The sequence below is a fragment of the Nicotiana sylvestris genome, chromosome 1 (assembly GCF_000393655.2).
Source record: "Nicotiana sylvestris chromosome 1, ASM39365v2, whole genome shotgun sequence".
NCBI classification, from domain to species: Eukaryota; Viridiplantae; Streptophyta; class Magnoliopsida; order Solanales; family Solanaceae; genus Nicotiana; species Nicotiana sylvestris.
In genome coordinates, this window is record NC_091057.1 from 41,000,906 (window position 1) to 41,027,698 (window position 26,793).

At 37.6% G+C, this 26,793-nt stretch overlaps 3 protein-coding genes across 4 annotated transcripts in view; 1 reads left to right on the forward strand and 2 right to left on the reverse strand.

The window, feature by feature from the left end:
- LOC138869273 (uncharacterized) overlaps positions 1 to 11,607 on the reverse strand; it is an 18,173-nt gene extending 6,566 nt beyond the window's left edge. The window contains exons 1-6 of the mRNA XM_070146878.1: positions 11,539 to 11,607; positions 4,620 to 4,758; positions 2,503 to 2,608; positions 1,942 to 2,390; positions 167 to 525; positions 59 to 63 (exon numbers count right to left, since the gene is read on the reverse strand). Of these exons, the coding sequence (XP_070002979.1) occupies positions 59 to 63; positions 167 to 525; positions 1,942 to 2,390; positions 2,503 to 2,608; positions 4,620 to 4,758; positions 11,539 to 11,607 (1,127 nt within the window). The remainder of the gene's footprint in view (positions 1 to 58; positions 64 to 166; positions 526 to 1,941; positions 2,391 to 2,502; positions 2,609 to 4,619; positions 4,759 to 11,538) is intronic.
- Positions 10,348 to 17,064, forward strand: LOC138868124 (uncharacterized). 2 transcript variants are annotated; one of them, XM_070158936.1, is made up of 9 exons: positions 10,348 to 10,623; positions 11,927 to 12,049; positions 12,799 to 13,046; positions 13,167 to 13,376; positions 13,812 to 13,904; positions 15,982 to 16,088; positions 16,169 to 16,539; positions 16,624 to 16,657; positions 16,850 to 17,064. In XM_070158936.1, exons 2-7 carry the CDS (start codon positions 11,941 to 11,943, stop codon positions 16,176 to 16,178), a joined length of 777 nt encoding a protein of 258 aa, XP_070015037.1. In that variant the 5' UTR covers positions 10,348 to 10,623; positions 11,927 to 11,940; the 3' UTR covers positions 16,179 to 16,539; positions 16,624 to 16,657; positions 16,850 to 17,064. The 2 variants fall into 2 exon arrangements, with proteins under 2 accessions (XP_070015037.1, XP_070015041.1); XM_070158940.1 differs by lacking the exon at positions 16,624 to 16,657.
- An 809-nt stretch (positions 17,065 to 17,873) lies between these two features.
- On the reverse strand, positions 17,874 to 25,752 carry LOC104214235 (uncharacterized). Its single transcript, XM_070146884.1, has 8 exons — positions 25,658 to 25,752; positions 22,096 to 22,618; positions 21,679 to 21,686; positions 19,819 to 21,560; positions 19,468 to 19,603; positions 18,814 to 19,310; positions 18,296 to 18,613; positions 17,874 to 18,079 (listed from the first exon to the last, which is right to left on the reverse strand). The coding sequence occupies exons 1-8, from the start codon at positions 25,750 to 25,752 to the stop codon at positions 17,874 to 17,876; spliced, it is 3,525 nt and encodes a 1,174-aa protein (XP_070002985.1).
- Positions 25,753 to 26,793: the final 1,041 nt, after the last annotated feature.

Genomic DNA, 26,793 nt, shown 5'->3' on the forward strand with positions numbered 1-26,793 from the left:
CCACTACTACTACTACTACTACTACTACTACCACTACTACCACTACTACAACCACTACCACCACTACCACCACTACTACCACTACTACTACTCCTACTACTGCTACTACTGCTACTACTGCTACTACTGCTACTACTACTACTACTGCTACTGCTACTGCTACTACTGCTACTGCTACTGCTACTGCTACTACTGCTGCTACTGCTACTACTACTGCTACTACTACTGCTACTGCAACTGCTACTACTTCTGCTACTGCTACTGCTGCTGCTACTGCTGCAGCTACTGCTGCAACTACTGCAACTACTGCACCTACAACAGCAACAGCTGCAACTACTGCAACTACTACTGCTACTACTACTGCTACTACTACTGCTACTCCTACTGCTACTACTACTGCTACTACTACTGCTACAACTACTGCTACTACTGTTACTACTGCTACTACTGCTACCACTGCTACCACTGCCACCACTCCCACCACTACCACGACTACCACGACCACCACCACTACCACCACTACCACTACCATTACCACTACCACTATCACTACCACTACCACTACCACTACCACTACTACCACTACTACCACTACTACCACCACTACCACCACCACTACTACTATTACTACTACTACCACTACTACTACTACCACTACTACTACTACCACTACTTCCACTACTACCACTACTACTACTATCACTATCACTACTACCACTACTACTACCACGTAGCTGCTGTTACTGCTACTACTACTGCTACTACTACCTCAACTACCACTACAACCACCACTACCACCACTACCACCACTACTACCACTACTACTACTGCTACTATTGCTACTACTGCGACTACTTCCTCTACCACTACCACCACTACTACTACTACTACTACGACTACTACTACTACTACTACTACTGCTACTGCTACTACTACTACTACTGCTACTGCTACTGCTACTGCTGCTGCTGCTGCTGCTACTGCTACTGCTACTGCTATTGCTGCTACTGCTACTGCTGCTACTACTGCTGCTACTGCTACTACTACTACTACTACTACTACTACTACTACTACTACTACCACTACTACCACTACTACCACTACTACCACTACTACCACTACTACCACTACTACTACCACTACTACCACTACTACCACCACTACTACCACTACCACTACTACCACTACCACTACCACCACTACTGCCACTACTGCCACTACTGCCACTACTGCCACTACTGCCACTACTGCCACTACTGCCACGACTGCCACGACTGCCACGACTGCCACGACTGCCACTACTGCCACTACTGCCACTACTGCCACGACTGCCACGACTGCCACGACTGCCACTACTGCCACTACTGCCACTACTGCCACTACTGCCACCACTACCACCACTACCACCACTACCACCACTACCACCACTACCACCACTACCACTACTACCACTACTACCACTACTACCGCCACTACCCTTACTACTACTACTACTACTACTACTATGACTACTACTACCACTACCACTACTACCACTACTACCACTACCACTACTACCACTACCACTACTACCACTACTACCACTACTACCACCACTACCACCACTACCACCACTACCACCACTACTACCACTACTACTACTCCTACTACTGCTACTACTGCTACTACTACTGCTGTTGCTACTGCTACTGCTACTGCTGCTACTGCTACTACTGCTGCTACTACTGCTGCTGCTACTACTGCTGCTACTACTACTCCTACTACCACTACTACCACTACTATCACTACTACCACCACTACCACTACTACCACCACTACGACCACTACTACCACTACTACCACTACTACCACTATCACTACCACTACCACCACTACTACCACTACTACTACTCCTACTACTGCTACTACTGCTACTACTACTACTGCTGTTGCTACTGCTACTGCTACTGCTGCTACTGCTACTGCTACTGCTACTGCTACTACTGCTGCTACTGCTACTACTGCTACTACCACTACTAATACTACTACTATCACCACTATGACTACTACCACCACTACTACTACTACTAAAACTACTACTACTATTACTACTACTACTACTACCACTACCATTAGTACCACCACCACTATTACTACCACTACTATCACTACTACCACTACTACTAATACTACTACTACTACAACTATTACTATCACTACTACTACTACTACTACTACTACTACTACTACCACTACCACTACTACCACCACCACTACTACTACTATTACTTTCACCACTACTACTACTACCACCACTACTACGACTACCATTACTACGACTACCACCACTACCACTACCACTACTATTACTACTACTACTACTATCACTACTACTACCACTACTACTACCACTACTATCACTACCACTACCACCACCACTACCACTACTACTATTGCCACTACTATTACTACTACCACTACTACTACCACCACTACCACTATCACTATCACTACTACTACTACCACCACCACCACCACCGACCACCACTACTACTACTACTATCACCACTAATATTACTACCACCACTACTACGACTACCACGACTACTACTACCACTACCATTACTCACTACAACAAATGTGATATTTAGCTACAAAACTTTTAGTCACGCCAACAAAATTCGTCACTAATTATTCACTTTTCGTGACGAAAATTATGTTTCGTGTTTAGATACATAATCCGCATGCTTTTAGTAACGAAACATAAAATTTCGTAGCAAAAGTTTTGTCCACTAAAGTTTCCCACCAAAAAATAACTTGGCGACATTATTTAATAGCATTAGCCACGAATTTTATACAATTAGTGACATATTATTTTGTCACTAATGATGTATCCAATTTGTGACAAATCATAATTTGTCTTAAAATTGGTAAAACTTTGGACACGAAAAAATTTCGTCATAAAAAATGTGTTATTACAATAGTGACAAAATAAAATTTGTAGTTAAACATGGTAAACTTTAGATACAAAAGTTTCTAATTTATTATGACATTAGTTTTTGTCACTAATAGTGCAAACAATTAGTGATAATTATTTAATTGTCTCTGTTTAACGTACAGTATAGTCATAACAAAATTTTTGTCACGAAAAATATGATTCTTAAATGGCTACGAGTTGAATTTTGTAGTTGAATAGTACAATTATTGGTGACAAAAAAAGATTCATAGTAAAAAACTAAAAGATATAGTTTTGTTCATATAAGATACAAAAAGTTACTTTAGGACTAATTAACCTTATGACCGAAGCACCCATCTTGAAAAATTATTAAGTTCGAGAAACTTGAATCCCATTTTATAAAGTTTTATTATGAAGTCTATATGACCTACAAATGAAAGAAATCAAATTAAAACCATACTCATTTTGATTCAATTGCCATATCTAACTTTAGAAAATATAAAACCAAAAAATCATATTAAAATTTAATAGAACCAAGGAACACTTGCTGCTACAAAATTTCATATTGTTTAGATAGGAACAGTCTATATATGGACTTATATCTATAACATAATCCGAGCATATGGAGTCCAACATAATACCTCAACTGTCAAATAACTAGTTAATTGGGTCACGCTTCGCGCAGTCAAATATCTTTATTTTATATTTATTTGATTCAAAAGAATGTAGATTTTTATAATGGCAAAAATAAAAAAAAAATATTATATAATGCCAGATGTAACATAAGAAAACATATGAAAAATCAAACAGAAAATCATATCAAAATAAATAAATAAAGCATTCACTACTTCTTTAGATTTCATAATTACAGAGTTTTCGAAGAACACTTCTTTTTAATTTGAGAGGTGAAGTTAAATGCTCATTTTATAGAAAAAAACTTATCATGGAATGTTATGTTTGTTAATATAGATCTAATTTTTTTTTATTGGAAACTGGAATAAGATGTTAAGTCGATTGTAGACTTACAGTGGAAGTCTTCCGTAAAATAAAAAGGTAGAGTGTAGTTGCTAATCTGGTCATTTTTTAAGTTATTGTGTTTCCTTTTAAGTCTAAGAGACCAAAAAAATTAAGGGAAGAGCAATATGCCAACCATCTGTTCATAACGCTTAAAGCATTAAGCGGATAATTTATTTACTCTTTCACTATTCGAAGTTCATGTGATAGACACTAATAAAGTTAACATTTAAGAGAAAACAAAAGGAGAATCTGCTTTAGAAATTTAAAGTAGAATAAACAGAGGACAGAGAGACCTACACAGGCGGATATTACCTCAAGACATCTATAACAACAACAACAACAACAACAATAACAACGACCCAGTGAAATCTCACTAGTGGGGTCTGGAGAGGGTAGTGTGTACGCAGACCTAACCCTACCTCGAAGGAATAGAGAGGTCTGAGGTTCCTAGTAATTTTTAGTAAAAAGAATTACCAGAAAACAGGAATATCCAATTGGTTGTACTAAAGGATCAATTTATAAACATCTCGTGGAAAACTACAATCCTTTTTTGGTAAAAAACAAAGGTAGAGGTCATATTGACTGCAGTAGCTGTGCTCATTAGGATCATGACTGGCTTGAAGACTTTCAAGCAGCTGAAATCATCTAGTTATTTACGTTGATGTACCATCATGCACCCAAAGACGAACAGGTGGTGTTATATACCATGAGAAGGTTGTAGTGGTCACTGAACAATGTGCAGCAGAAAGCACAGCAGAAAATCGATCTGTTGGTCTGGACAAAATTCCATCACTGACCAGGTTCAACTAAAGCAGGGGTAATTTGTCTTTGAAATCTTAAAAGCCTGATAAGATGGTGCTCTTGAGCAGATATGTGGTGGGAAGGGGTATATAGACATGTCAACCGTTGATGCTGATACTTCTTCAAAGATTATTGAGGTTGGAATTGCATGTGGGAATATTAATTCTTGACTTGTTTTACACTAGAGCTGAAGCAGTGTACTATCAGAATTAAGTTTATGATGAATACTGCACATATTAGAACAACAAAGAATTAGTAAGTTGAAGTGAAATACTAATAGTGAATGATTACAGGCCATTACATGAAAGGGTGGTTGTTTTGTTGAAGCTCCAGTTTCAAGGAGCAAAAAGCCAGCTGAAGATGGCCAACTAGTAATTCTAGCAGCTGGGGACAAGGTAATATATATACTATTATTTAGCTGTTTAATGGAACAACACTCTTATTATCTTTGGTTTGATCCAAACTGCTCCTTCATGTCTAGAATAGCTAATAGAACTGTTAGTTAGCTAATTACATTGGATTAGCATTAGTAATAAATAGTTGGCTAAATAAATTGAGCCTGTGTATATACACCATTGTATAGCACTTGGGAGTATCAATCAATGAACGAAATCCTATTTCTCACTTCTCTCTATTCCATTCCCTCTTCTTCTCTCTATTCTCTAATCCCCCTTTCCCCTTCTCATGCTTTTCTTAGTGAAGGCAGTCCCCTCATTCCAGTGATATTTGCTTGTACACTGATTTCTTAAAATTTAGTGCAACATATGACTTCCTAATTTATCGTTTTCCTCTGAATCCCAGCCCAAATTAAGTAAATAAGTACCCATCTATCCACATACAAAAAATCAAACTTCAATTCATTCTTATGACAAATTAATTAATAAATAACTCAGTATTCGGATGTTAAGAATTAAATAGAGAGGAGAAGGCAGCGATAGAAATAAAAGAGGAGAATTTACCAGAGTGGTCTGATAGCAAACAAGGGGATTACCAAGAGCAACGAGATGCAGCGTCAGGAGAGGGCTGCAGCGACAATTCTTTTTTTTTTTTTGAAAAGGACGGACGAGGGGAGATGTTGAGGGCTTGCGGTGACAATTCCTTGTTTGACAAAAAGAGTGACCAACAGATTTTTTTATAAAAATAGAAGAAAAAATGTAATCCATAACCCAAGCAGATTGGAACTCCAATTAAAGTTTATGGTATCAAAGTTTGTAGAAGAAAAATTAATCAATTATGCTCAACTTGCTCATATGCGGAAAAGTGAACAAAAATATATATTTGTATATCCATTCATGCTATAATTTACACAATACTTGAGGTGTTCATTGTTCAATATGATTCAATTTTTTACCTAAAAAGCAACTAAATCAACAAAGTTAATTTTTTGTTAATTTTTATTTGGTCTTTTAATTTCCTCTATGATAATAGGCTAGATTCATATAATTTGGCGACTGTTTATGCCCCAACTTGATTATGTTTCACTATTATTTTATAGTTAAATGATGATAAATTGGCTCTAATGATGAATTTCATACTTTGCAGGAGTGAATGGCATGTATGAGGACTTAAGGCTGTAATTGGAGCTAAATTGAGCAAGAAAAGCCCCTAGGAGCTGAGTACATGGGAAGACGGGAGAAAGAAGAGATGAAATGAAGACCTGGACTAGCGCGGCCACTAGCGCAACCGCGCTAGCCTAGAAAGTCGAGGCAATTGATAGGCCATATGTGCGGCTAGTTGCGCGTCCACTAGCGCGATCGCGCTAGCTCAGTTCCGGAAAATTAAACTTCAGGGGTAAATTTGAAAGTTCGGGGGTAAATCCACTTAACCTATAGAAGTTCTAGCTCACCCAAAAGATCATTATCAAGGTTTTCAAGGCTTGTTTTTAGACTACGGAGGAGGCAAGAACAAGGGTGTGAAGATCTACCAAACATTAGAATTTTTCTAACTCCTTTTACTTCTTGCAATTAAACATTATGAACAACTTTGTAGTTTTGTCTTGTTTTGTTATGAGTAGCTAAACAATTGATCTAGGGTTGATGGAACCAATTGTTGGTTGAAGTTTTGACTCAACTTGTTATAATCGAGCCGGATTTATTATATGAGTGTTCAATTACGTTTTGTATGGTGATTAATTGAATGGGCCCTTGATTAATCGTGTCTAATTACCTCATATTGCTTGAGAAAGAATATTAGGTTAGACTGTTGTTGAACAACACCACTTTTGGGTAATTGAAGAGATTCATTACTTGAACTTAAAAGTGGGTTTAGAGATAACGAAACTTTGGTGGGATAATTTAGAGCTACACATATTGTCAGCTAGAGTAGTTCGAGAGAATGCTCTAGTAAATTATTATAGTTGATCGAAAGAAAATTACGATAACTCATAGCTCTTAAACCTCATAAAGTAGTACAACGAGATTATAGCAAAAGAGTTAAAACCTAAACTAGCAATTGGGGAAATCAATGCCCTAGACCTTTTTACCCTTGAATTATCTTTAATTTAGCATATTGTTATTTTTAATATCATTTGAAATAGTTAAACAAAAACCCAAGCTGATTGATAAAAATCTTGCATCTGGAAATTGGTTGAGTTGATAATAGCATTGCCAAGAGTTGTAATAGATAGGTTAGTTCCCTGAGGATTCGACTCCGGAATTTAAAAAACCGGATTATATTTGCAACGACCGCTTTGTCTTTAGAACGCATAGTTGGGCGTGATCACTCTATTTCACATGTTATTCTAATTTAATCAATTCAAGTTATTACAGTAAAGAAATAAATTTATATGTGAGTAGATATTTTCGGTAGAGAATAAAGTATCTATAATTTTTTTTACAAGTACAAATAATGCAATAGTGTTAAAGTTAATATGAGATAAAAATTAACCATACTTAATTTTTAGATAAATAAAAAATAATAGTTTCTTAAATACTATTATCAAACTATACATTTTATCTTCCTAACATAAAATAATTAATAAGCTTCATCAATACTGTAATTTAAATTAGTATTCCTTCAAGATTAAATACATAATTACTTTCAAATTTGACATAGAACTTAAGACATGAAGATTAGGGGCGAGCGTTCTGGCAGTTTGGATTGGATATGAAATTTTCGATTTGGTTTTCGGATTGAAGAAATGACAATCCAACTCCAATCCATATAAACTAGGATCGGATCGGATCGGATCTTTTAAGTTCAGCAAACCGATACCCGACTGGTCGTTTTGAGCTCTAGCACGTCGTTCGGCAGTTTGAGGCCATGAACATCTTCAGTTCAGGTACTATGACTCGTGCACATGGTCGTAATTCGAATTCGGGAAGTTTGGAGTCGATTTGGAAAGAGAATTCTCATTTCGGAAGCTTTAAGTTGGAAGAATTGGTTAAGTTGTGATTTTTGAATAAACGACCTCGAAATCGAGATTTGAAGGTTCCAACAGGCCTTCGTATGATGATTTTGGCCTTGGGCGAATGTCCAGATTGGGTTTTGGATGACTCGGGTACACGTTGTTTTCGTACTCATACTACGTTCGAGAGTGAACAACTCAACCTAATATACATCAATGATTTATATTAGAGAAGAACTCTAGCTGCTTCTGTGATCCCTCTCATAGCTGCCAACATCCGCTTCTGCGCTGCCAACATCGCACTTGCGATGTCGCAGGTGCGTTCCACTGCTCCGCTCCTGCGATGAACACCCAACACTGCCCAGCCCCCTTTCAAGTCGCTTCTGCGATGAGTTTCATGCTTCTGCGATGTCGCTTCTGCCCAAATGTTGTTCAGAACAGCAGAAAAATTAGCAGCTTCAATGTCCAAAATTAACTCCGCTAACCTTCCAAAATCTACCCGAGGCCCTCAGGACTTTAACCAAGTATGCCAACATGTCCTAAAATACAATACGAACTTAGTCAAGGCTTTAAACCACGTCAAACCATGCCGAAATTACGAATCACGCATCGAATCGAATTATGAGTTTTCAAATCTTCCAACTTCTATATTTTGCGCCGAAACATATCAAATCAATCCGGAATGACTTCAAATTTTGCACGTGAGTCATAAATGATGTACCAGAGCTGTTCCTATTTTCGGAATCGAAATCCGGCCTCATTATCAAATTTCCAGCCTCGGTCGAATTTTCCAAAAAAAAAAATTCTATTTTCCAACTTTCGCCAAAATGTGTCGAATTGTCCTAACTCCTACGGACTTCCAAATCCGGACATACGCCTACGGCGAAAATTACCATACAAAGCTATTGACATCATCAAAACTCCATTCCGAGGTCGTTGCTCAAAAGTCAACTCTCCGTTCAACTCTTTCCATTTAAGTTTCAAAATGAGAATTTTTCTTTAAATTTAATTTCGAATCTTTTGAAAACCAAACTCGATGGCACACACAAGTCATAATACATATTACAAAGTTGCTCGGGACCTTAGGTTGCTGAATGAGGCGTTATTTCTTAAAACGACATATTGGGTCATTACATCTTTACCGTAATCATCCAAATACATTATTCAATTAATGAAATCATTATAAACCAAATGCACAGAGACATTAATATGGCCGATAAGAAGTAGCAATAATAAAACCATGTCCAACTAGAAAGTATTCTTATTAGGAATGTATATCAGTCGGTTCAGTTAGGTTGTGAATGTTATTGGCTCGATATATCGGTTATCGGTTATCGGTTATAAATATGCTAAACTGATAATCGAACTGATAAGATAGTGATTATCGAATATCGATTAATCAGTTGTCGATCATTACAATTTATCCGATAAGATAACTTAATTTAGAGGAAAAAGTATAGTGTATAACACTAATTAATCTTATAACCTTGATTCCTTCACTTATGTTCTAAAGAGTGAACAAAAGTTTTGTGGACATTGGGGGACCAATCAGCAGAATATACTGAACACTAGGAATATTAGAGGATCATAATTACAACAGTTGCTTTCCTACAAAGAACTAAGAATATACTGAACACTAGGAATATTAGAGGATCATAATTACAACAGTTGCTTTCCTACAAAGAACTAAGAGGTTTTGTCAAGTCTACTTATCCAAACAGAGTAGAAACAACACAAATAGTAGCCAAGAGCGCAAAAAATAATTTGTAATGTAAAATTTTATATAGTTATAATTTCTAAATAGGTATTTATATAATCAATCTGGTTCGACTTTTTCGATTAATTTTTGCTTAAAACCAAAAAGTTAAATTTTATATGTTCTTAAAACTAAAAATCAAAATCAAATCAAATAAAGAATGTTGATTTTTTTCTCTAATTTGATCCCTTTTCTGTTTGGTTCAATTTCTCGTGAACACCAAGATAGTTAAATCAATTCTTGAAATAAATCTTTTGAATATTGTATTACTGTAGTACATATTTGATATAGCTTATTTATAACATAAAGTCATCCAAAATTGGGATATGTACTAAAATAAAGTTCATTTTAGTATTATTTTCACAAGGTAAAGTTTCATTTTACTATTTTTTTTTACATAAGTTGGTTGTACATTTGTAGTATTATATATATATAAGTTGGCTGTATATACTATTTTTACATAAGTTGGCTGATATTTTAGAATTAGTGGGAGAGAGAGATAAAGTTAGGGTTAGAAGAAAATTCAGGGTAAAGCACTTCTCCACTCCCTTCCTTGGCATAACTCTTCAACCTCCTCCATACCCACCAAACTCGTCCATACCCACCAAATAGAATTCCACAACATTGTAAAATGGAGAAAGAAACCGTCTTTTGGCGCTGGTTTTTGGGATTTTTGGCTCCAAACGAATGTCAGGATAACCACTATATATATATGAGAAAAATGACTGGAAAAAATACATTGCAAAGTGAAGCAAAATTTCTGAACAGGTATGTATCATTTCACCTACTCTTTGTTTGAATAAGATTCAATAGATTGTAATTGCCACAATCATATATCAAATTATTAATTCATTAATTATTTGTGGCATAGACATTGATATGCTTTTATTTTGTCTCATATGATCAATCTAGATGAGAATAAATCAATTAGAAGATTTTGAAACAGAATTCTTTAATTTATTGTGTATATTTAGAGTTTTTAGTTTACTGTGTCTATTTATAGTTTTGCATGGTGTACTGAAGGGGAAATATTAGATATTATCAGAGTAGGCATCTATTTTGTGTATATATTGATGTTTTCTGTCTGGTTTTGAGGGAAGAGTGGATGGATTGTGGAAATATGGTATTAAAGCTTCTGTTTGAATCAAATCATGCTTCTTGGTGGCCCTTGGAAATTTGTTTGATCGGATAATGGCACTTTAAATTTAGATGAACTGAAACAAAGTGTTTTAAGGTGAATATTCTGTAGGGTAATTTATATTTTTGTTGAAACTAGTAAACATTTCTTCACTAGGCTCAATCTTTGTCAGACACACAACTTCTTTTAAATCTGCTGCATGTATAACTTATAAGATCTTTGGTATAAGTTTTTGAAAAAAATTAATATAATGGAAAAATAAAGGAGCTGTTGATAGTTCCCATACTATTTTTAGTTTTGATATGTATTCATAATTTTGATATCGCTGCCCAAGTAAGTCTAGTGCCTCTTCTCTTGCTTTTTCTTGCCAGTCAGTGTGCAGTGCTAGAAGAAAAATAGTCCATGAGAGCAATGTCTAAGTTGTTTCTTGTTCAGCATTCATCAATTATTTCTTCAAATATGATCTTCTCTCTTCCAGCAGTATCATGATTAGCTTTCAAAAGCATTCCAAGATAATCTGTTGTAATATTGTCCATATTGCTTACCATTGCACACACTCTTTTCTTGATTATCTCTGTGAAAAGTTGCTGGATTTTTCTTTCAACTTTCACCATTGAAAAACTTTCATTTATACGGTATACATTTTTGAAAACATAGTTGATGTGCCTTCAAATTAGAAAAATTTCTACATAAATAGATCTTTGGTATGTTATACTAATTACTTAACTCGGCTAGTGATGCTTCAATAGTTCAATAAATTTTAGGAGAAGAAGATAGTAAATTCGTATTAGGAAATGATGTGCATCAGGCTTTCCAGATTGATGATTTATGTTCTTTTTGAGTTTTTCTTTAGTTATTTCTAACTTTTGGTTTGTTAAACTAATAGATTTTACATCTAATGAATATACTAAAATTATATAGTATTTTTGGTAGAATTCTACAAATCAATGGCACCAGGCGGACGTGTCTCTAGGCAAACCACAATTACAGGTGCTTCTACTCAAGCAAGCCGATTATCTGATCCATCAAATAGTAATAATCCTACTCCTAATACAGGTAATACGTACCTTTTATTATATTGACTAGGAGTGTATCTATTAATTATTGTTTGTTCTCCTTTTTAATTTGATGCTTATTGCTCATTGTTGTCAGTGTACTATTTTTTGTTGTTTATTCTTATGAATCCTTTTTTTTGGCTTGTTCTGTGCATTCCATATTGTTTTTCTATATGCAACAAGTATATCCTGCACTTTCTAATTCAGACTTTTGGTAGTACTATTTTTATTGAAACCTTTGCTGTAAAATTGAAGTAATTTCTTATTGTTGGGTCAATTATATTGCAATTCGAAGGTATATTGGAGATTTTCATTTCTGTGGAAGTCATTATCTGATAAATTACATTGCACCCATTCTTTCTTATTGGTTTTAGCAAATACTAAGGGTAGCCAAGAACTTCACACCTATTGCAATATTATTTTTGAGTTTATCTTTATAAAACAAACAGATTGTGTTTAAAAGAAGGGATGTAAACAAAGTTTCTGATTGTCGCCCAATAAGAAGTTTCAACAAATTCTTACTTTCCTCGACTGGAAAGAAATAACAATCTTTATATTCCAGCATCTAGGATTCTTTTGTGTTTAAGTTGGAACCAAATATATTAACATTTGAAACATTTCATTAATGTTAAACTTGAAACAGTAGAGTTTTCATTTGTAGCATGGTAATTAGTTACTAATATATATACATGGTTACCATTTAAGAATTTTAGCAAGTATTTTGAACTGATTTTTACTTTTTAAAATCAGATGATTCAACTAGAATCAGGAAAGGTCGTGGAAGGACAATGAGAAAAGGTCTTGAGAAAATGAAGAAGTCTATAGGGAGAAATATGGTTATAGACATCCCAGTTGGTAAAGGAAGGCCAGTTAAGGCAATTCCATCAGCAAAGCTATCAAATGAGTTAGGAATTATTGCTCGCAACTTTCTTTCGCTTCCAAACAAGTGGAAGGAACTCACAAGAGATGATAAGGATGTAGCATTAATTAGATGCCATGTAAGGATTCTATATTTTGGTAAATTTTATTACATTATAAATATGTTAGTTTTTAATCTTTTACCAGCAAAGGAAATTTTAATTGTTTTGTGAGTGTCTTCAAAACTTCTCATTTTGCAGGAGAAGTTTGAAATTAACTGGGACGAGCATTACACCAAAGATAGATGTGAGGATATTCTGAAAAATAGAAGCCGACAATGGCGCTACAAATTTAAAAAGCTATTTGAAAGTGCAAGCCCTGAGGAAGAGGCTCGTAAAATTGAAGTGCCAGAGTTGACCCCGGAAAATTGGAACAGGCTCTGTGACATGTGGGCGAATCCAGAGCATAAGGTAATTTCTATTCATATTTGTCTCGCTATATCTTTTTCTGGCAAACAACATTCACGATTTCTCAACCTTTTTCTTTAAGTAATTAAGTATACGTACAAACAAAATGTACAGAAGATATTTTCAAAAAATATTTTTCTCTACTTTGCAGCTGCAACATTCATTCATGGATGATATGGCTTGCATTGATATGAGTAGACCCTTACAGAAGATAAAAATAAGAGTAGAAAATAAACTGGAAGTAAAAAAGAAAAAAAAAGATTCTTTAAATGCCTCTGAAAAATGCAACCTATGAGAAGAGTTTGACGTGGTTCTTTAGTTTATGTCCAGTCTTTTATGCTAACATCTGAGAACTTATAGTGCGAAATGATAATAAGCTTTAGCATCATATTTGTTTCATTATAAGTTCATTTACTTATATTTATATATTCTTTGTAGAGACGATGCGAGATAAACAAGGTCAATCGAACAAAGCTGAAATCTAATCATTTCATGGGGTCAAGAGCTTTTGTAGCTGCTCGTGCTGAAATAGTAAGTTATACTATTTTTATTTTTTGGAACTTTTCCAATCTCTATGCTTGGTAGGCGAAGACTGAAATCTCAAGAGACATTTTTAATATTCAAAATGGTGAAAAAAAAAGAACTTGCACATACTTTTAAGTATTGCTATTTTTCATTCATAATTCAAATCAAGTTAGTTTCTTGTTGCTGTTGTGCAAGTTTTTTTATTGCAATTATTGAGTATTCTAGAGCTTGTTTGGCCTATTTATTGCTGCCGAGGCTCTGTTTGTGACTCGTTATTGGATTTCTAGTTTTCTTATATGGCATTTCGTGAACCGGTTAGCTTTTTTTGCTTTGCTGATATCTGGTTTCCTCTTGTGAGGATCATCTGCCGTGTTGGCTCTGAACTCCATATTTGCACTAGGATCAATCACTTCTTTAACCACCTGTTTCTATGTTAATGTAGTTTATGAGTGTTTTGATAACATAACTTAGCACTTAAAACTAGACATATAACTTGGTTAAATATTAGACATTGCACGCTCTTAAGTAGTAAATTACTAGAACTTGACTGTTAAGCTCTTATTATGTTTTGGTGTAAACTGGAACTTGTAAATGATGCTGAAATCTTGTTAGATCTCATTTCCTAATTTATAGCCCCAACGTTAGTGCTGATACTCAATAAAACTTACCTTTTCTAAGAAAAAAGAAGTAGAAAACTTGATTCTCATCAGACATTCCATCAACTATACTTTTATATTTGAAGATTAATGTATCCATTGATTTTAGTTAATATCTGATCTCTTCTCATACGGAAGGCATATCTTCTATGTAAAGCAGTTATTTTTATTTTATTTATGTTTGAGTTGTTCGAACTCGGAAAGCATTATGTGTCAGTTCTTCCTCTTCCTTTGTATTTGCTTTTTTTTTTGCTTGAGTTCTATGATCTCTGCCTACATTAGAAAGTCAGATGTGTGGGATGAGAATTGCTAAAATGGGAGAAACTTATCATTTGTATAAAAAATAGAGAACCTGCTTAATGTGTAGTACTTGACTCTTTGAAACTAACCTTGCCTCATATGTGTAAATATTTTCTTAACAAAACACCAAACCTACTCATAAATAAGAAGTTTTTATCTCTTTGTATATGTTATACAGTCATCTAGATATCATGTCCTCCAGTTGCCCATGTAAGAAAGTCGCGCTTCTATTAAAGTCAACAATGATTTGAATCACTGCTCTTTTTCCTTCTTTGTCTGGTTTAAGTTGTCGACAATATGAAATGAACTAGAGAGGCTGCATTTAGGATGTTTGATTGAACTCTTTTTGTATTAAGAATAGCTTAGATGCGTGTTTAGGGTCTTTGGTGGAGTTACGTATTCGACTTTGGATCAATGTTTGGACCACGGGAATATGAGAAGGGTCCCAAGGATCAAGGGGAGTCTGTTGTGAAACATTGAAGCCTATTTAGTTATTTCTAAGTTTGAGATGTAATTTATAGTGAACAAAGTCATGGTGAATTGGTAATTGAGAGGCGGGGACGTTTCTGTGCAACTTGTTTCTTTCGTATCTCTTTACTTTTCTTTAAATCTTTGTCAGCATGCTTTAGTTAAACTTTTAATTATCAAATATTAGTATCACATCTAGGACCTTAATAACAAGGAAAACCAGTCCTATGTCTGCGTCATGTATTCTACAACAACTGTTAGTAGTAGTATTTTAAGGCTCTTAAAATATATTGAGCTTTCTGATATAAAACCTTTATTTGCTTCCTTTCTCTGAGTTTATTTTTGTATAAAAGGGCAGTCAACATATAAAAATTCTGTCTTGTTGTTAGTTGGGAAGCCATAACTACTCTTCATTAGTTGTCTAATGTTACTTGTCACATCAATTTCTGACTCTGCAATGTTCTGTCTCACAAAACTCTCAAAAATGGTTGCCTTGACAGGAGTTGGTATAGGTAAAAAGCTTTGATCCACATACATTCATTACCTTTTGTTGAACCTGTAATCTAATCATGTCAATGTGGTTGAGGTTCAATCACCCTAGATATTCATTACTAAGATGATATTTTAGTAATATTTCATATTATTTTCATATTGTGTAGGGTGTGAAGGAACATGAAGGAGTAGAGCCAAATAGGATTGAGTTCTACAAAAGTACCCATACTCGAGTGAAAAAGGATGGTCATCTCCAGAGGCTGAGACTAACTACGTAAGTAATATTTTAGTAACATGTCACATGTATTCATTCTATCTTATAATTAATTTAACTGATGTAATATTTTTATGTAGAACAAAATGAGAGATTTGAGAGCTCGGTCTGTTTCTGAAGAGAATCCCATGGCTATTGATGAAATTGTTGATAATGTACTTGGTACAAGGTCGGGACATATTAAAGGTCTTGGTTATGGTGAAAAGCCTAATACAACTATAGCAACAAAAAGAAGGACATCAGAATTAGAGGATGCTCTTAGGAGGGCAAAAGAGGATGCTACTACTACCCAACATGGTTTACAAGAACGTTTGAATGTAGCTGAAACTGAGGTAGCAAATCAGCAGATACAGATAAAAACATTAACTTCTGAGTTGGGTACTCTAAGGGCACGCCAAGAGGAAATATTAAACCAAATGAAGCGTCATTTTATTGGCTCATCACCATCAAGGTTAGAAGTACTACATCTTTAAATGATGAATTCAATTATAATTCTTTTAGCATCTAAGTTCGAATATTTTTTTTAATGATACAGTGAAGATTGAGCCCCACCAGATTATCAACTTTGGGTACACTAAACTTCACACTATTTAATTTTTTTCTCATTTTTATTTACTTGTATCACAATTCATTTATTTGTTTCACCAATTAAACTCTACGTCTAACAAGAAGTTGTAGTTTATACCAATTATATCTTATTTATACCATGATACCATAAAGTATTAACTTAAATCATAATTTTTTCTCTATCTTTTATACAGGTATATGGAGGAAACTATTGGATCAAGACTAATTGCAAGTGAAGTGTCACTGCATTCCTCCACTTCTCAGTCCTAGTTTAGGAGTAATATTTCTCAATTAGACTTTTACGTTGGACATATTTACTTTAACTATGTTTCTTTTAATTTAAGGAGCTTTTATTTCAATATAGTTTTAATATTAGTTTTATGATCAATGGTGAATATTTTTGTTATTACCTTTGATTGTTTTTATTTTTATGTTATTACGTTGATTGTTTTATTATGTTATTTCAAATTTTTATTACGTCAATCTAAAACAAATACGAATATAAACGTCATCAAACATTTGTTATTAGTGACAAAAAAGTTCACTTTTATATAGTTTTTAGGAATATCACATTTTCGTCACTAAACAAATTAAGTTCGTCATAAATTCACTATATTTAGTGACAAAATAATTTATGTCCCAAAATCATCTTTTTATTGACTACGAATCAATTTTGTATTATTTGACAATTGTAATTGTCACTAATTATGATAACTTATAGTGACAACTTTGTTTTGTCGAAAAAAATATTCTTTTAGTGACAAGATGGTAGTTTTAACTACAAAATAATAATTGTCACTAATTATATATTAGGGACGAAATACTTTTTTATAGATAAAAGGTAGTCTTTAATGACAAAATTATGGTTTTCAACTATGAAACACACAGCTTTAGAGACATTTGACGTCGTCACTAATTAAACTAAATTTTAGGGACGGGGAAATTTCGTCAACATTAATGCACTTTTTAGTGATGAAATCATACTATTAAGTACGATTTTTTTGTACTTTTTATGACAAATAAATCCGTCATAAATATTACGTATTTGGGGATGAAAAAGAATTTCGTATTTAATACTTCATTATTTGGCGACGAAACACAAAGTTGCCTTTATATGTTATTAGTGACGGTGTTTTAGAGACGAAAGATTGACAAAAAAAATTCGTCATAAAAAATCTTTGGTGACGAAAAGTGAATCATAGGTGACAAAATAATTCATCATTGATAATCAAATTTGTTGTAGTGACTACTACGACTACCACTACTATCACTACCACTACTACCACTACCACTACTACCACTACCACAACTACCACTACTACTACCACTACTAATACTACTACTATCACCACTATGACTACTACCACCACTACTACTACTACTACTAAAACTACTACTACTACTACTACTACTACCACTACCATCTCTACCACTACCATTACTACCACCACCACTATTACTATCACTACTACCACTACTACTAATACTATTACTACTACTACAATTACTATCACTACTACTACTACTACTACAACCACTACCACTACTACCACCACCACTACTACTACTACTATCACTACTACCACCACCACCACTACTACTACTACTACTACTACCACTACTACTACTACTACTATTACTATCACTACTACTACTACTACTACCACTACCACTACCACTACTACCACCACCACTACTACAACTACTATCACTACTACCACTACTACCACTACTACTACTACTATCACCACTGCTACTACTACTACTACTACTATTACTACCACTATCACTACTACTACCATCACTACTACTACCACCACCGCTACTACCACTATCACCACTACCACCACCACTACTACTATCACCACCACAACTACTACTACTGTCACCACTACTACTACTACCACTACTACGACTACCACCACTACCACTTATGTCTACCGCTACTACCACTATCACTACAACCACTATTACTACTACCAATACTACTATCATTACTATCACTACCACTACCATCACCACTACCACTACTACTATTATCACTACTACCACTACTACTATTACCACCACCACCACTATCACTACTACTACTACTACTACTTCCACTACCACCACCACCACCACCACCCACCACCACCACTACTACTACTACTACTACTATCACCACTACTACTACTACCACCACTATTACGACTACCACTACTACTACTATGACTACCACTACTATCACTACCACTACTACCACCACTACTACTACCACTACTACTACCGCTACTACTACTACTACTACTACCGCTACTACTACTACTACTACTATCACCACTATCACTACTACCACTACTACTACTACTACTATTACTACCACTACCACTACTAATACTATCACTACCATCACTACCACTACAACTACTACCACCATCACTACTACCACCACCACCACTACCACTACTACAACTACCACCACCACTATTACTATCACCACTACTACTACCACCACTACTACTACTATCACCACTACCACCACTACTACCACCACTACTAAGACTACCATTACTACCACTACTACCACTACCACTACTACTACGACTAATATTACTACCACTACCATTAATACCACTACCACTACTACTACAACCACTGCTACCATCACCACTACTACCACACCATCACCACCACCACTACCATCGCCACCACTATCATTACCACCACCACTATTACTATCACTATCATTACCACTACCATTACCACTATCACTACTACTACCATTACTACCACTGCCAACTACCACTACTATTATCACTACTACCACTACCAACTACCACTACCACTACCACTGTCACTATCACTACCACTACCTCTACTACTACTACTACTACTACTACTACTACCACCGCTACCTCTACCACTACCAACTACCACTATTACTATCACTAATATCACTACTACCACTACCAACTACCACTACCACTACCACTGTTACTGTCACTATCACTATCACTATCACTACAACCACTACTACTACTACCACCACCACCACTACCACTACCAGTATCACTACCACTACCACTCTCACTATCACTACCACTATTATTACTACTACTACTACTACCACTACCACTATCACTACCACCACTACTACCACTACCACTATCACTATCACTACCACTACCACTATCACTACCACTACTACTACCACTATCACTACCACTACCACTACCACTACCACTACCACTATCACTATCACTACTATCACCACTACCACTACCACTGCCACTGTCACTGCCACTGCCACTGCCACTACCACCACTACCACTATCACTATCACTACCACTACTACTACTACTACCACTACTACTACTACTACTACTATCGCTACTACTACTACTATCACTACTACCACTACTACTACCACTACTATCACTACCACTACCACTATCACTGCCACTGCCACTGCCACAACCACCACTACCACTACCACTATAACTACCACTACCACTAATACCACTACTACCACTACTACTATCACTACTACCACTACTACTATCACTACTATCACTACCACTACCACTACTACTATTACCACTACTACTACTATCACTACTACAACTACTACTACCACTACTATCACTACCACTACCACTACCACTACTACTACCACCACCACTACTATCACTACTACCACCACTATCACCACCACTACTACCACTACTACCACTACTACTACTGCCACTACTGCCACTACCATTATCACTACTATCACTACCACTACCACCACTACTACCACTACTACTACCACCACTACAACTACCACTACCACTACCACCACCACCACCACTACAACCACTATTACTACCACCACAACTACTACCAATACCTCTACCACCACCACTACCAATACTACTACTACCATCACTACTACTACCACCATCACCATCACCACCACCACCACCACTACTAACACTACAACTACTACTATTACCACTATCACTACTACCACTATCACCACTACTACTACCACTACTACTACCACTACTATCACTACTACCACTATTACCATTACTACTACTACTACTACTACCACCACCACCACCACCACCACTACTACCGCTACTACTACCACTACCACCACCACCACCACTACTACCACCACCACCACTATCACCACCACCACTACTGCCACCACCGCCACTACTACCCCAACTACCACCACCACTACTATTACCACTATTACCACCACTACTACCACCGCCACTACTACCCCAACTACCACCACCACTACTATTACCACTATTACCACCACTACTACCACCACCACTCCTATCACTACTACCACTACTACTATCACTACTATCACTACCACCACCCCTACCACTACCACTACCACCACCACTACCACTACTACTACTACTACCATCACCACCACTACTATCACTACTACCACTACCACTACTACCTTCACCACTATCACTACTACCACTACCACTACCACTATCACTATCACTACCACCACCACTACCACTACTACTATTACCACTACTACCACTATTACCACTACCACTATCACTATCACTATCACTACCATCACTACTACCACTACCACTACCACTACCACTACTACTACTACTACTACTACTACTACTACTACTACTACTACTACCACCACCACTATTACTACCACTATTACTACCACTACCACCACTACTATTACCACTATTACCACTACCACTACCACTACTACTAATACTACTACTACCACTACTACTAATACTACTACTACTACCACTACTACCACTACAATCACTATCACTACTACCACTACTACCACGACTACTACCACTACTACGACTACTACGACAACTACTATTACTACTACTGCTACTACTACTACTACTACCACTACTACCACTAGAACCATTACTACTACTACCACTACTACTACTACTATCACCACTACTACTACCACTACTATCACTACTACCACTACTATTACTATTACTACTACTACCACCACCACCACCACCACCTCCACCACTGCTACCACTATCACTATTACCACTATCACTACTATCACTACTATTACTACTACCACTACCACTGCTATCACTACCACCACTATCACTACCACTACCACCACCATTATCACTATCACTACCACCACCACTACCACTTTCACTACCACTACTACTACTACCACTACTACTACTATCACTACTACTACCACTACCACTACCACTACTACTATCACTACTACGACTACTACTACTACCACTAATACTATTACTACCACCACTACTATTACTACTACCACTACCACTACCACTACTACTATCACTGCTACGACTACTACTACTATCACTACTACTATTACTACCACCACTACTATTACTACTATCACTACTATTACCACTACTACTATTACGACTACTACCATTACTACTACCATTACTACTACCACTACTACTACAACACTACTACTACTACTACTATTACCACTACTATCACTATCACTACTACTACTATTACTACTACTACTACTACTACTACCATTACTATCACTACTACTACTACTACTATTTTTACTTCCACTACTACCACTACTACGATTATTACTACTACTACCACTACTATCACTACTACGACTACTACTACTACTACCACTATTACCACTACTACGACTACTACTAATACTACCACTACCACTACTACCACTACTACCACTACTACCACTACTACTACCACTACTACTATTAACACTACTATCACTACTACCACTACCACTACCACTATCACTACCACTACCACTACCACTACCACTACCACTACCACCACCACTACCACTACCACTATCACTACCACTACCACTACCACTACCACTGCCACTACTACCACTAACACTACCATTACCACTACCACTACGACTACTACTACCACCACCACCACCAGTACTACTACTACTACTACTACTAATTCAGGAGACCCTTGCACAGTTCATGAGCATGTTCAACACTCTAACTCAAGCTTGGTTGATTCCCCTTACTCCAGCTATATCTTAGGCCGGGGGAGAGCATAGACTCCCCCCGCTCGCACCCCAAAGAAGCGGGTTTAGGTTGTCAGATTCCAGTGATTATACCAGTACCACCTATAGCCTTAGTTCAGCCCAAGGGAAGGGCATCAGCTTCAGAGAAGGAGCAGCGTAGGCTCGAGAGGTACAAAAAGTACGACCCTTCTACATTTAGTGGTCTAGTGTCAGAGGATGCTCAGGGATTTCTGGAAGAGTGCCACACATCCTCCGTACTATGGTCATAGCAAAGTCGAGTGGGGTTTCTTTCACTACTATTCAGCTTCTAGGAGCAGCCTATCAGTGGTGGCGTACTTATGAGTTGGACAGTTCGACTCAGGCAGCTTTCCTTACATGGACTCAGTTCTTGGACATGTTTTTGAGAGAGTATGTCCCTCAGAGCCTCAGGGACACATGACGCGCAGAGTTTGAGCAGTTGCGCTAGGGTGCTATGATTGCTTCAGAGTATGCAGTCAATTTTAGTGACTTGGCTAGACATGCACCGACCTTGGTTTCTACAGTTCGAGAGAGGGTCCGCCAGTTTATTGAGGGACTCATTCCTGGCATCAGGAATAACATGGCCAGGGAGTTAGAGATGTATATCTCGTATCAGCAGGCGGTGAGTATTGCTAGGAGAGTGGATGGCATGCTTTCTCGGGATAGGGAGGAGAGATAGGCCAAGAGGTCTCGAGAGTCTGGCCATTATTCTGATGCCCGTGCCCCAGCTACAGTTTCTCATGGTAGGGGTTATGTGAGTCGCCCCGTTCATTCAACTCTTCCAGCCGCCAATGGTATTCCAACTCCTTCTAGACCTTAGGAGCCTTATTACACACCTCCAGTATCTAGCGTGCCTCCTGCACGGGGTGCTATCAACAGTCAGTCCAGTAGACCTGGCCCGAGTTAGACACAATAGCCACGCCCTCCCAAAGCTTATTTTGAGTGTGGCGACACTCGTCATATGGTAAGGGATTGCTCCAGACTTAGGAGGGGTACACATCCACAGACTTCTCAGCCACAACATGCTCCGCAGGGTTCGCAAGCTATGATTATGGCACTAGCTTCCACTTCACCTGCTCAGCCACATCGATGTGGAGGTGGGGAAGGTAGAGATCACCCTAGAGGGGGATGCCAGGCCAAATACTATGCCCTTCTTGCTCGTACAGAGGTTGTTGCTTCTGATTCTGTTATTACATGTATTGTTCCAGTCTGTCATAGAGATGCATTGGTTCTATTCGATCAAGGCTCCACTTATTCCTATGTGTCCTCTTATTTTGCTCTGCATTTGGGCGTATCTCGGGATTCTTTGAGTTCCCATGTTTATATGTCTACTCTTATGGGAGATTCTCTTATTGGGGATTACGTTTATCGGTCGAGTTTGATTACTCTTAGTGGTTTTAAGACCAGAGCCAATTTATTATTGTTTAGCATGGTAGATTTTGATGTTATCTTAGGCATGGACTGGTTGTTGCCCCATTATGCTATTCTTGATTGTCACTCCAAGACCGTGACGCTGGCTATGCCAGGTTTACCGTGATTAGAGTGGAGGGTACATTAGATTACACTCCCAGTAGAGTTATTTCATTTCTTAAAGCTCAATAAATGGTTGAAAAGGGGTGTGACACATATCTAGCCAATGTGAGGGATGTCAGTATTGATACCCTACAGTTGAATCAGTCCCAGTAGTGAAGGATTTTCCTAATGTGTTTCCAGCTGATCTTCTGGACTTGCTGCCTTACAGAGATATTGACTTTGGTATTGATTTATTGATGGGCACTCTGCCCATCTCTATTGCTCCTTATCGTATGGCCCCTCCTGAGTTGAAGGAACAGTTGCAGGAATTGCTTGATAAGGGCTTCATTCGGCCCAGTGTGTCACCTTGGGGTGATTGTGTCTTGTTTGTGAAGAAAAAGGATGGTTCTATGCATATGTGCATTGATTATCGCCAGTTGAACAAAGTTACAGTGAAGAATTGGTATCCTTTGCCTCGTATTGATGACCTATTTGATCAGTTACAAGGTGCCTGAGTGTTTTCCAAGATTGATTTGCGTTAAGGTTATCACCAGTTGAAGATTCGGGAGACAAATATCCTAAAGACTGCTTTCAAGACTCGGTATGGTCATTATGAGTTCCTTGTGATGTCATTTGGGCTGACCAATGCCCCAGCAACATTTTATGCATTTGATGCATAGTGTATTTCGGCCCTATTGTCTTTATTGACAACATTCTTGTGTACTCCCGGGGCGAGAAGAGCATGAGCAGCACCTGAGGACTGTGCTTCAGACCTTGACAGAGAAGAAATTATATGCAAAGTTCTCAAAAATATAAGTTTTGGTTGGATTTCGTGGCATTTTTAGGTAACGTGGTGTCGAGTGAAGGGATCAAGGTAGATCCGAAGAAAGTGGAAGCGGTTCAGATTTGGCCCAGACCATCCTCAGCTACAGAGATCTGGAGCTTCCTTGGTTTGGCGGCGTATTACCGTAGGTTTGTTGAGGGATTCTCATCTATTGCAGAACCTATAACCAGGCTGACCTATAAAGGTGCTCCGTTCAGGTGGACGGAGGAGTGTGAGGAGAGCTTTCAAAAGCTCAAGACAGCTTTGACCACAACCCCAGTATTGGTATTGCCTTCAGGTTCGGTGTCTTATATAATTTATTGTGATGCGACGCGAGTTGGCCTCAGTACGGTGTTGATGTAGGACCGAAGGGTGATTGCCTACGCGTCCAGACAGTTGAAGGTGCATGAAAAGAACTATCTTGTCCACGACCTTGAGTTAGCTGCTATTACTCCTGCCTTGAAGATTTGGAGGCATTATTTACACGGTGTCCCTTGTGAGATCTACACCGATCACAGGAGTTTGCAACATCTATTCAAGCATAAGGATCTTAAATTACGTCAGAGGAGGTGGTTAGAGCTGCATAAGGATTATGATATCACCATTATATACCACTCGAGGAAGGCCAATGTGGTGGCCGATGCTTTGAGTCGACGAGCAGAGAGCTTGGGGAGTTTAGCATATCTACGAGTAACAGAGAGGCCCATGGCGTTGGATGTTCAGGCCATAGCCAGCCAGTTTTTGAGATTGGATATTTTTGAGCCTAGTCGAGTATTGACTTGTGTGGTCTCTTGGTCTTCTCTTTATGACCGTATCAGAGAGTGTCAGTATGATAACCCCCATCTGCTTGTCCTTAGGGACACAGTCCAGCACAGTGATGCTAAAGAGGTCACTATTGGGGATGATGGTGCATTGAGGATGCAGGACAGGCTATGTATGCCTAATGTAGATGGTTTGCGTGAGTTTATTCTTTAGGAGGCTCATAGCTCGCGATACTCTATTCATACGGGTGCCACAAAGATGTATCAGGACTTAAGGCAGCATTATTGGTGGCGTAGAATGAAGAAGGACATAGTGGAGTATGTTGCTCGGTGTCTAAATTGCCAGCAGGTGAAGTATGGGCATCAGCAACCAGGTGGATTGCTTCAGAAGTTAGAGATTCCAAAGTGGAAATGGGAGCAGATCACTATGGATTTCGTTTGTTGGACTCCCACGGATTCAGCAGAAGTTTGATGCAGTTTAGGTAATTGTGGATAGGCTGACCAAGTCAGCTCACTTCCTTCATGTGATGACTACCTATTCTTCCGAGTAGGTGGCTCGAGTTTATATCCGTGAGATTGTCAGACTTTATGGCATGCCAGTATCTATCATCTCTGATCGGGGTATGCAATTTACATCACGGTTCTAGAGAGTCGTACAACATGAGTTGTATACATGTGGAGTTGAGCACAACATCACCCTCAGATAGACAGATAGTCCGAGCGCACTATAGGATATGCTTTGTGCGTGTGTGATGTGGTTTGGAGGTTCTTGGGATCAGTTCTTGCCACTTGCAGAGTTTGCCTACAATAATACTTATTAGTCTAGCATTCAGATGGCACCGTATAAGGCTCTATATGGTAGGCGATGTCGGTCCCCAGTGGGTTGGTTTGAGTTGGGCGAGGCAAGATTATTGGGCATAGACTTGGTTCCGGACGCTTTGGAGAAGGTCAAGGCGATTCAGGATAGACTTCGCACAGCCCATTCCG

Bases quoted from the DNA above. Each gene is read 5' to 3' on its own strand.
- LOC104214235 (XM_070146884.1), bottom strand. From the start codon at position 25,752: ATGGGCCTCTCTGTTACTCGTAGATATGCTAAACTCCCCAAGCTCTCT. The intron at 19,604-19,818 runs GTAGTGATAGTG...GGTAGTTGGTAG, and splicing joins TGGTAGTGATAGTGGTAGTG to TGGTAGTAGTGATATTAGTG. The intron at 18,080-18,295 runs GTAATAGTAGTA...GTAGTGGTAGAG, and splicing joins TAGTAGTAGTAGTAGTGATA to ATGGTAGTGGTAGTAGTAGT.
- LOC138868124 (XM_070158936.1), top strand. From the start codon at position 11,941: ATGGCACCAGGCGGACGTGTCTCTAGGCAAACCACAATTACAGGTGCT. The intron at 13,377-13,811 runs GTAATTTCTATT...TATTCTTTGTAG, and splicing joins GGGCGAATCCAGAGCATAAG to AGACGATGCGAGATAAACAA. The intron at 13,905-15,981 runs GTAAGTTATACT...CATATTGTGTAG, and splicing joins TAGCTGCTCGTGCTGAAATA to GGTGTGAAGGAACATGAAGG.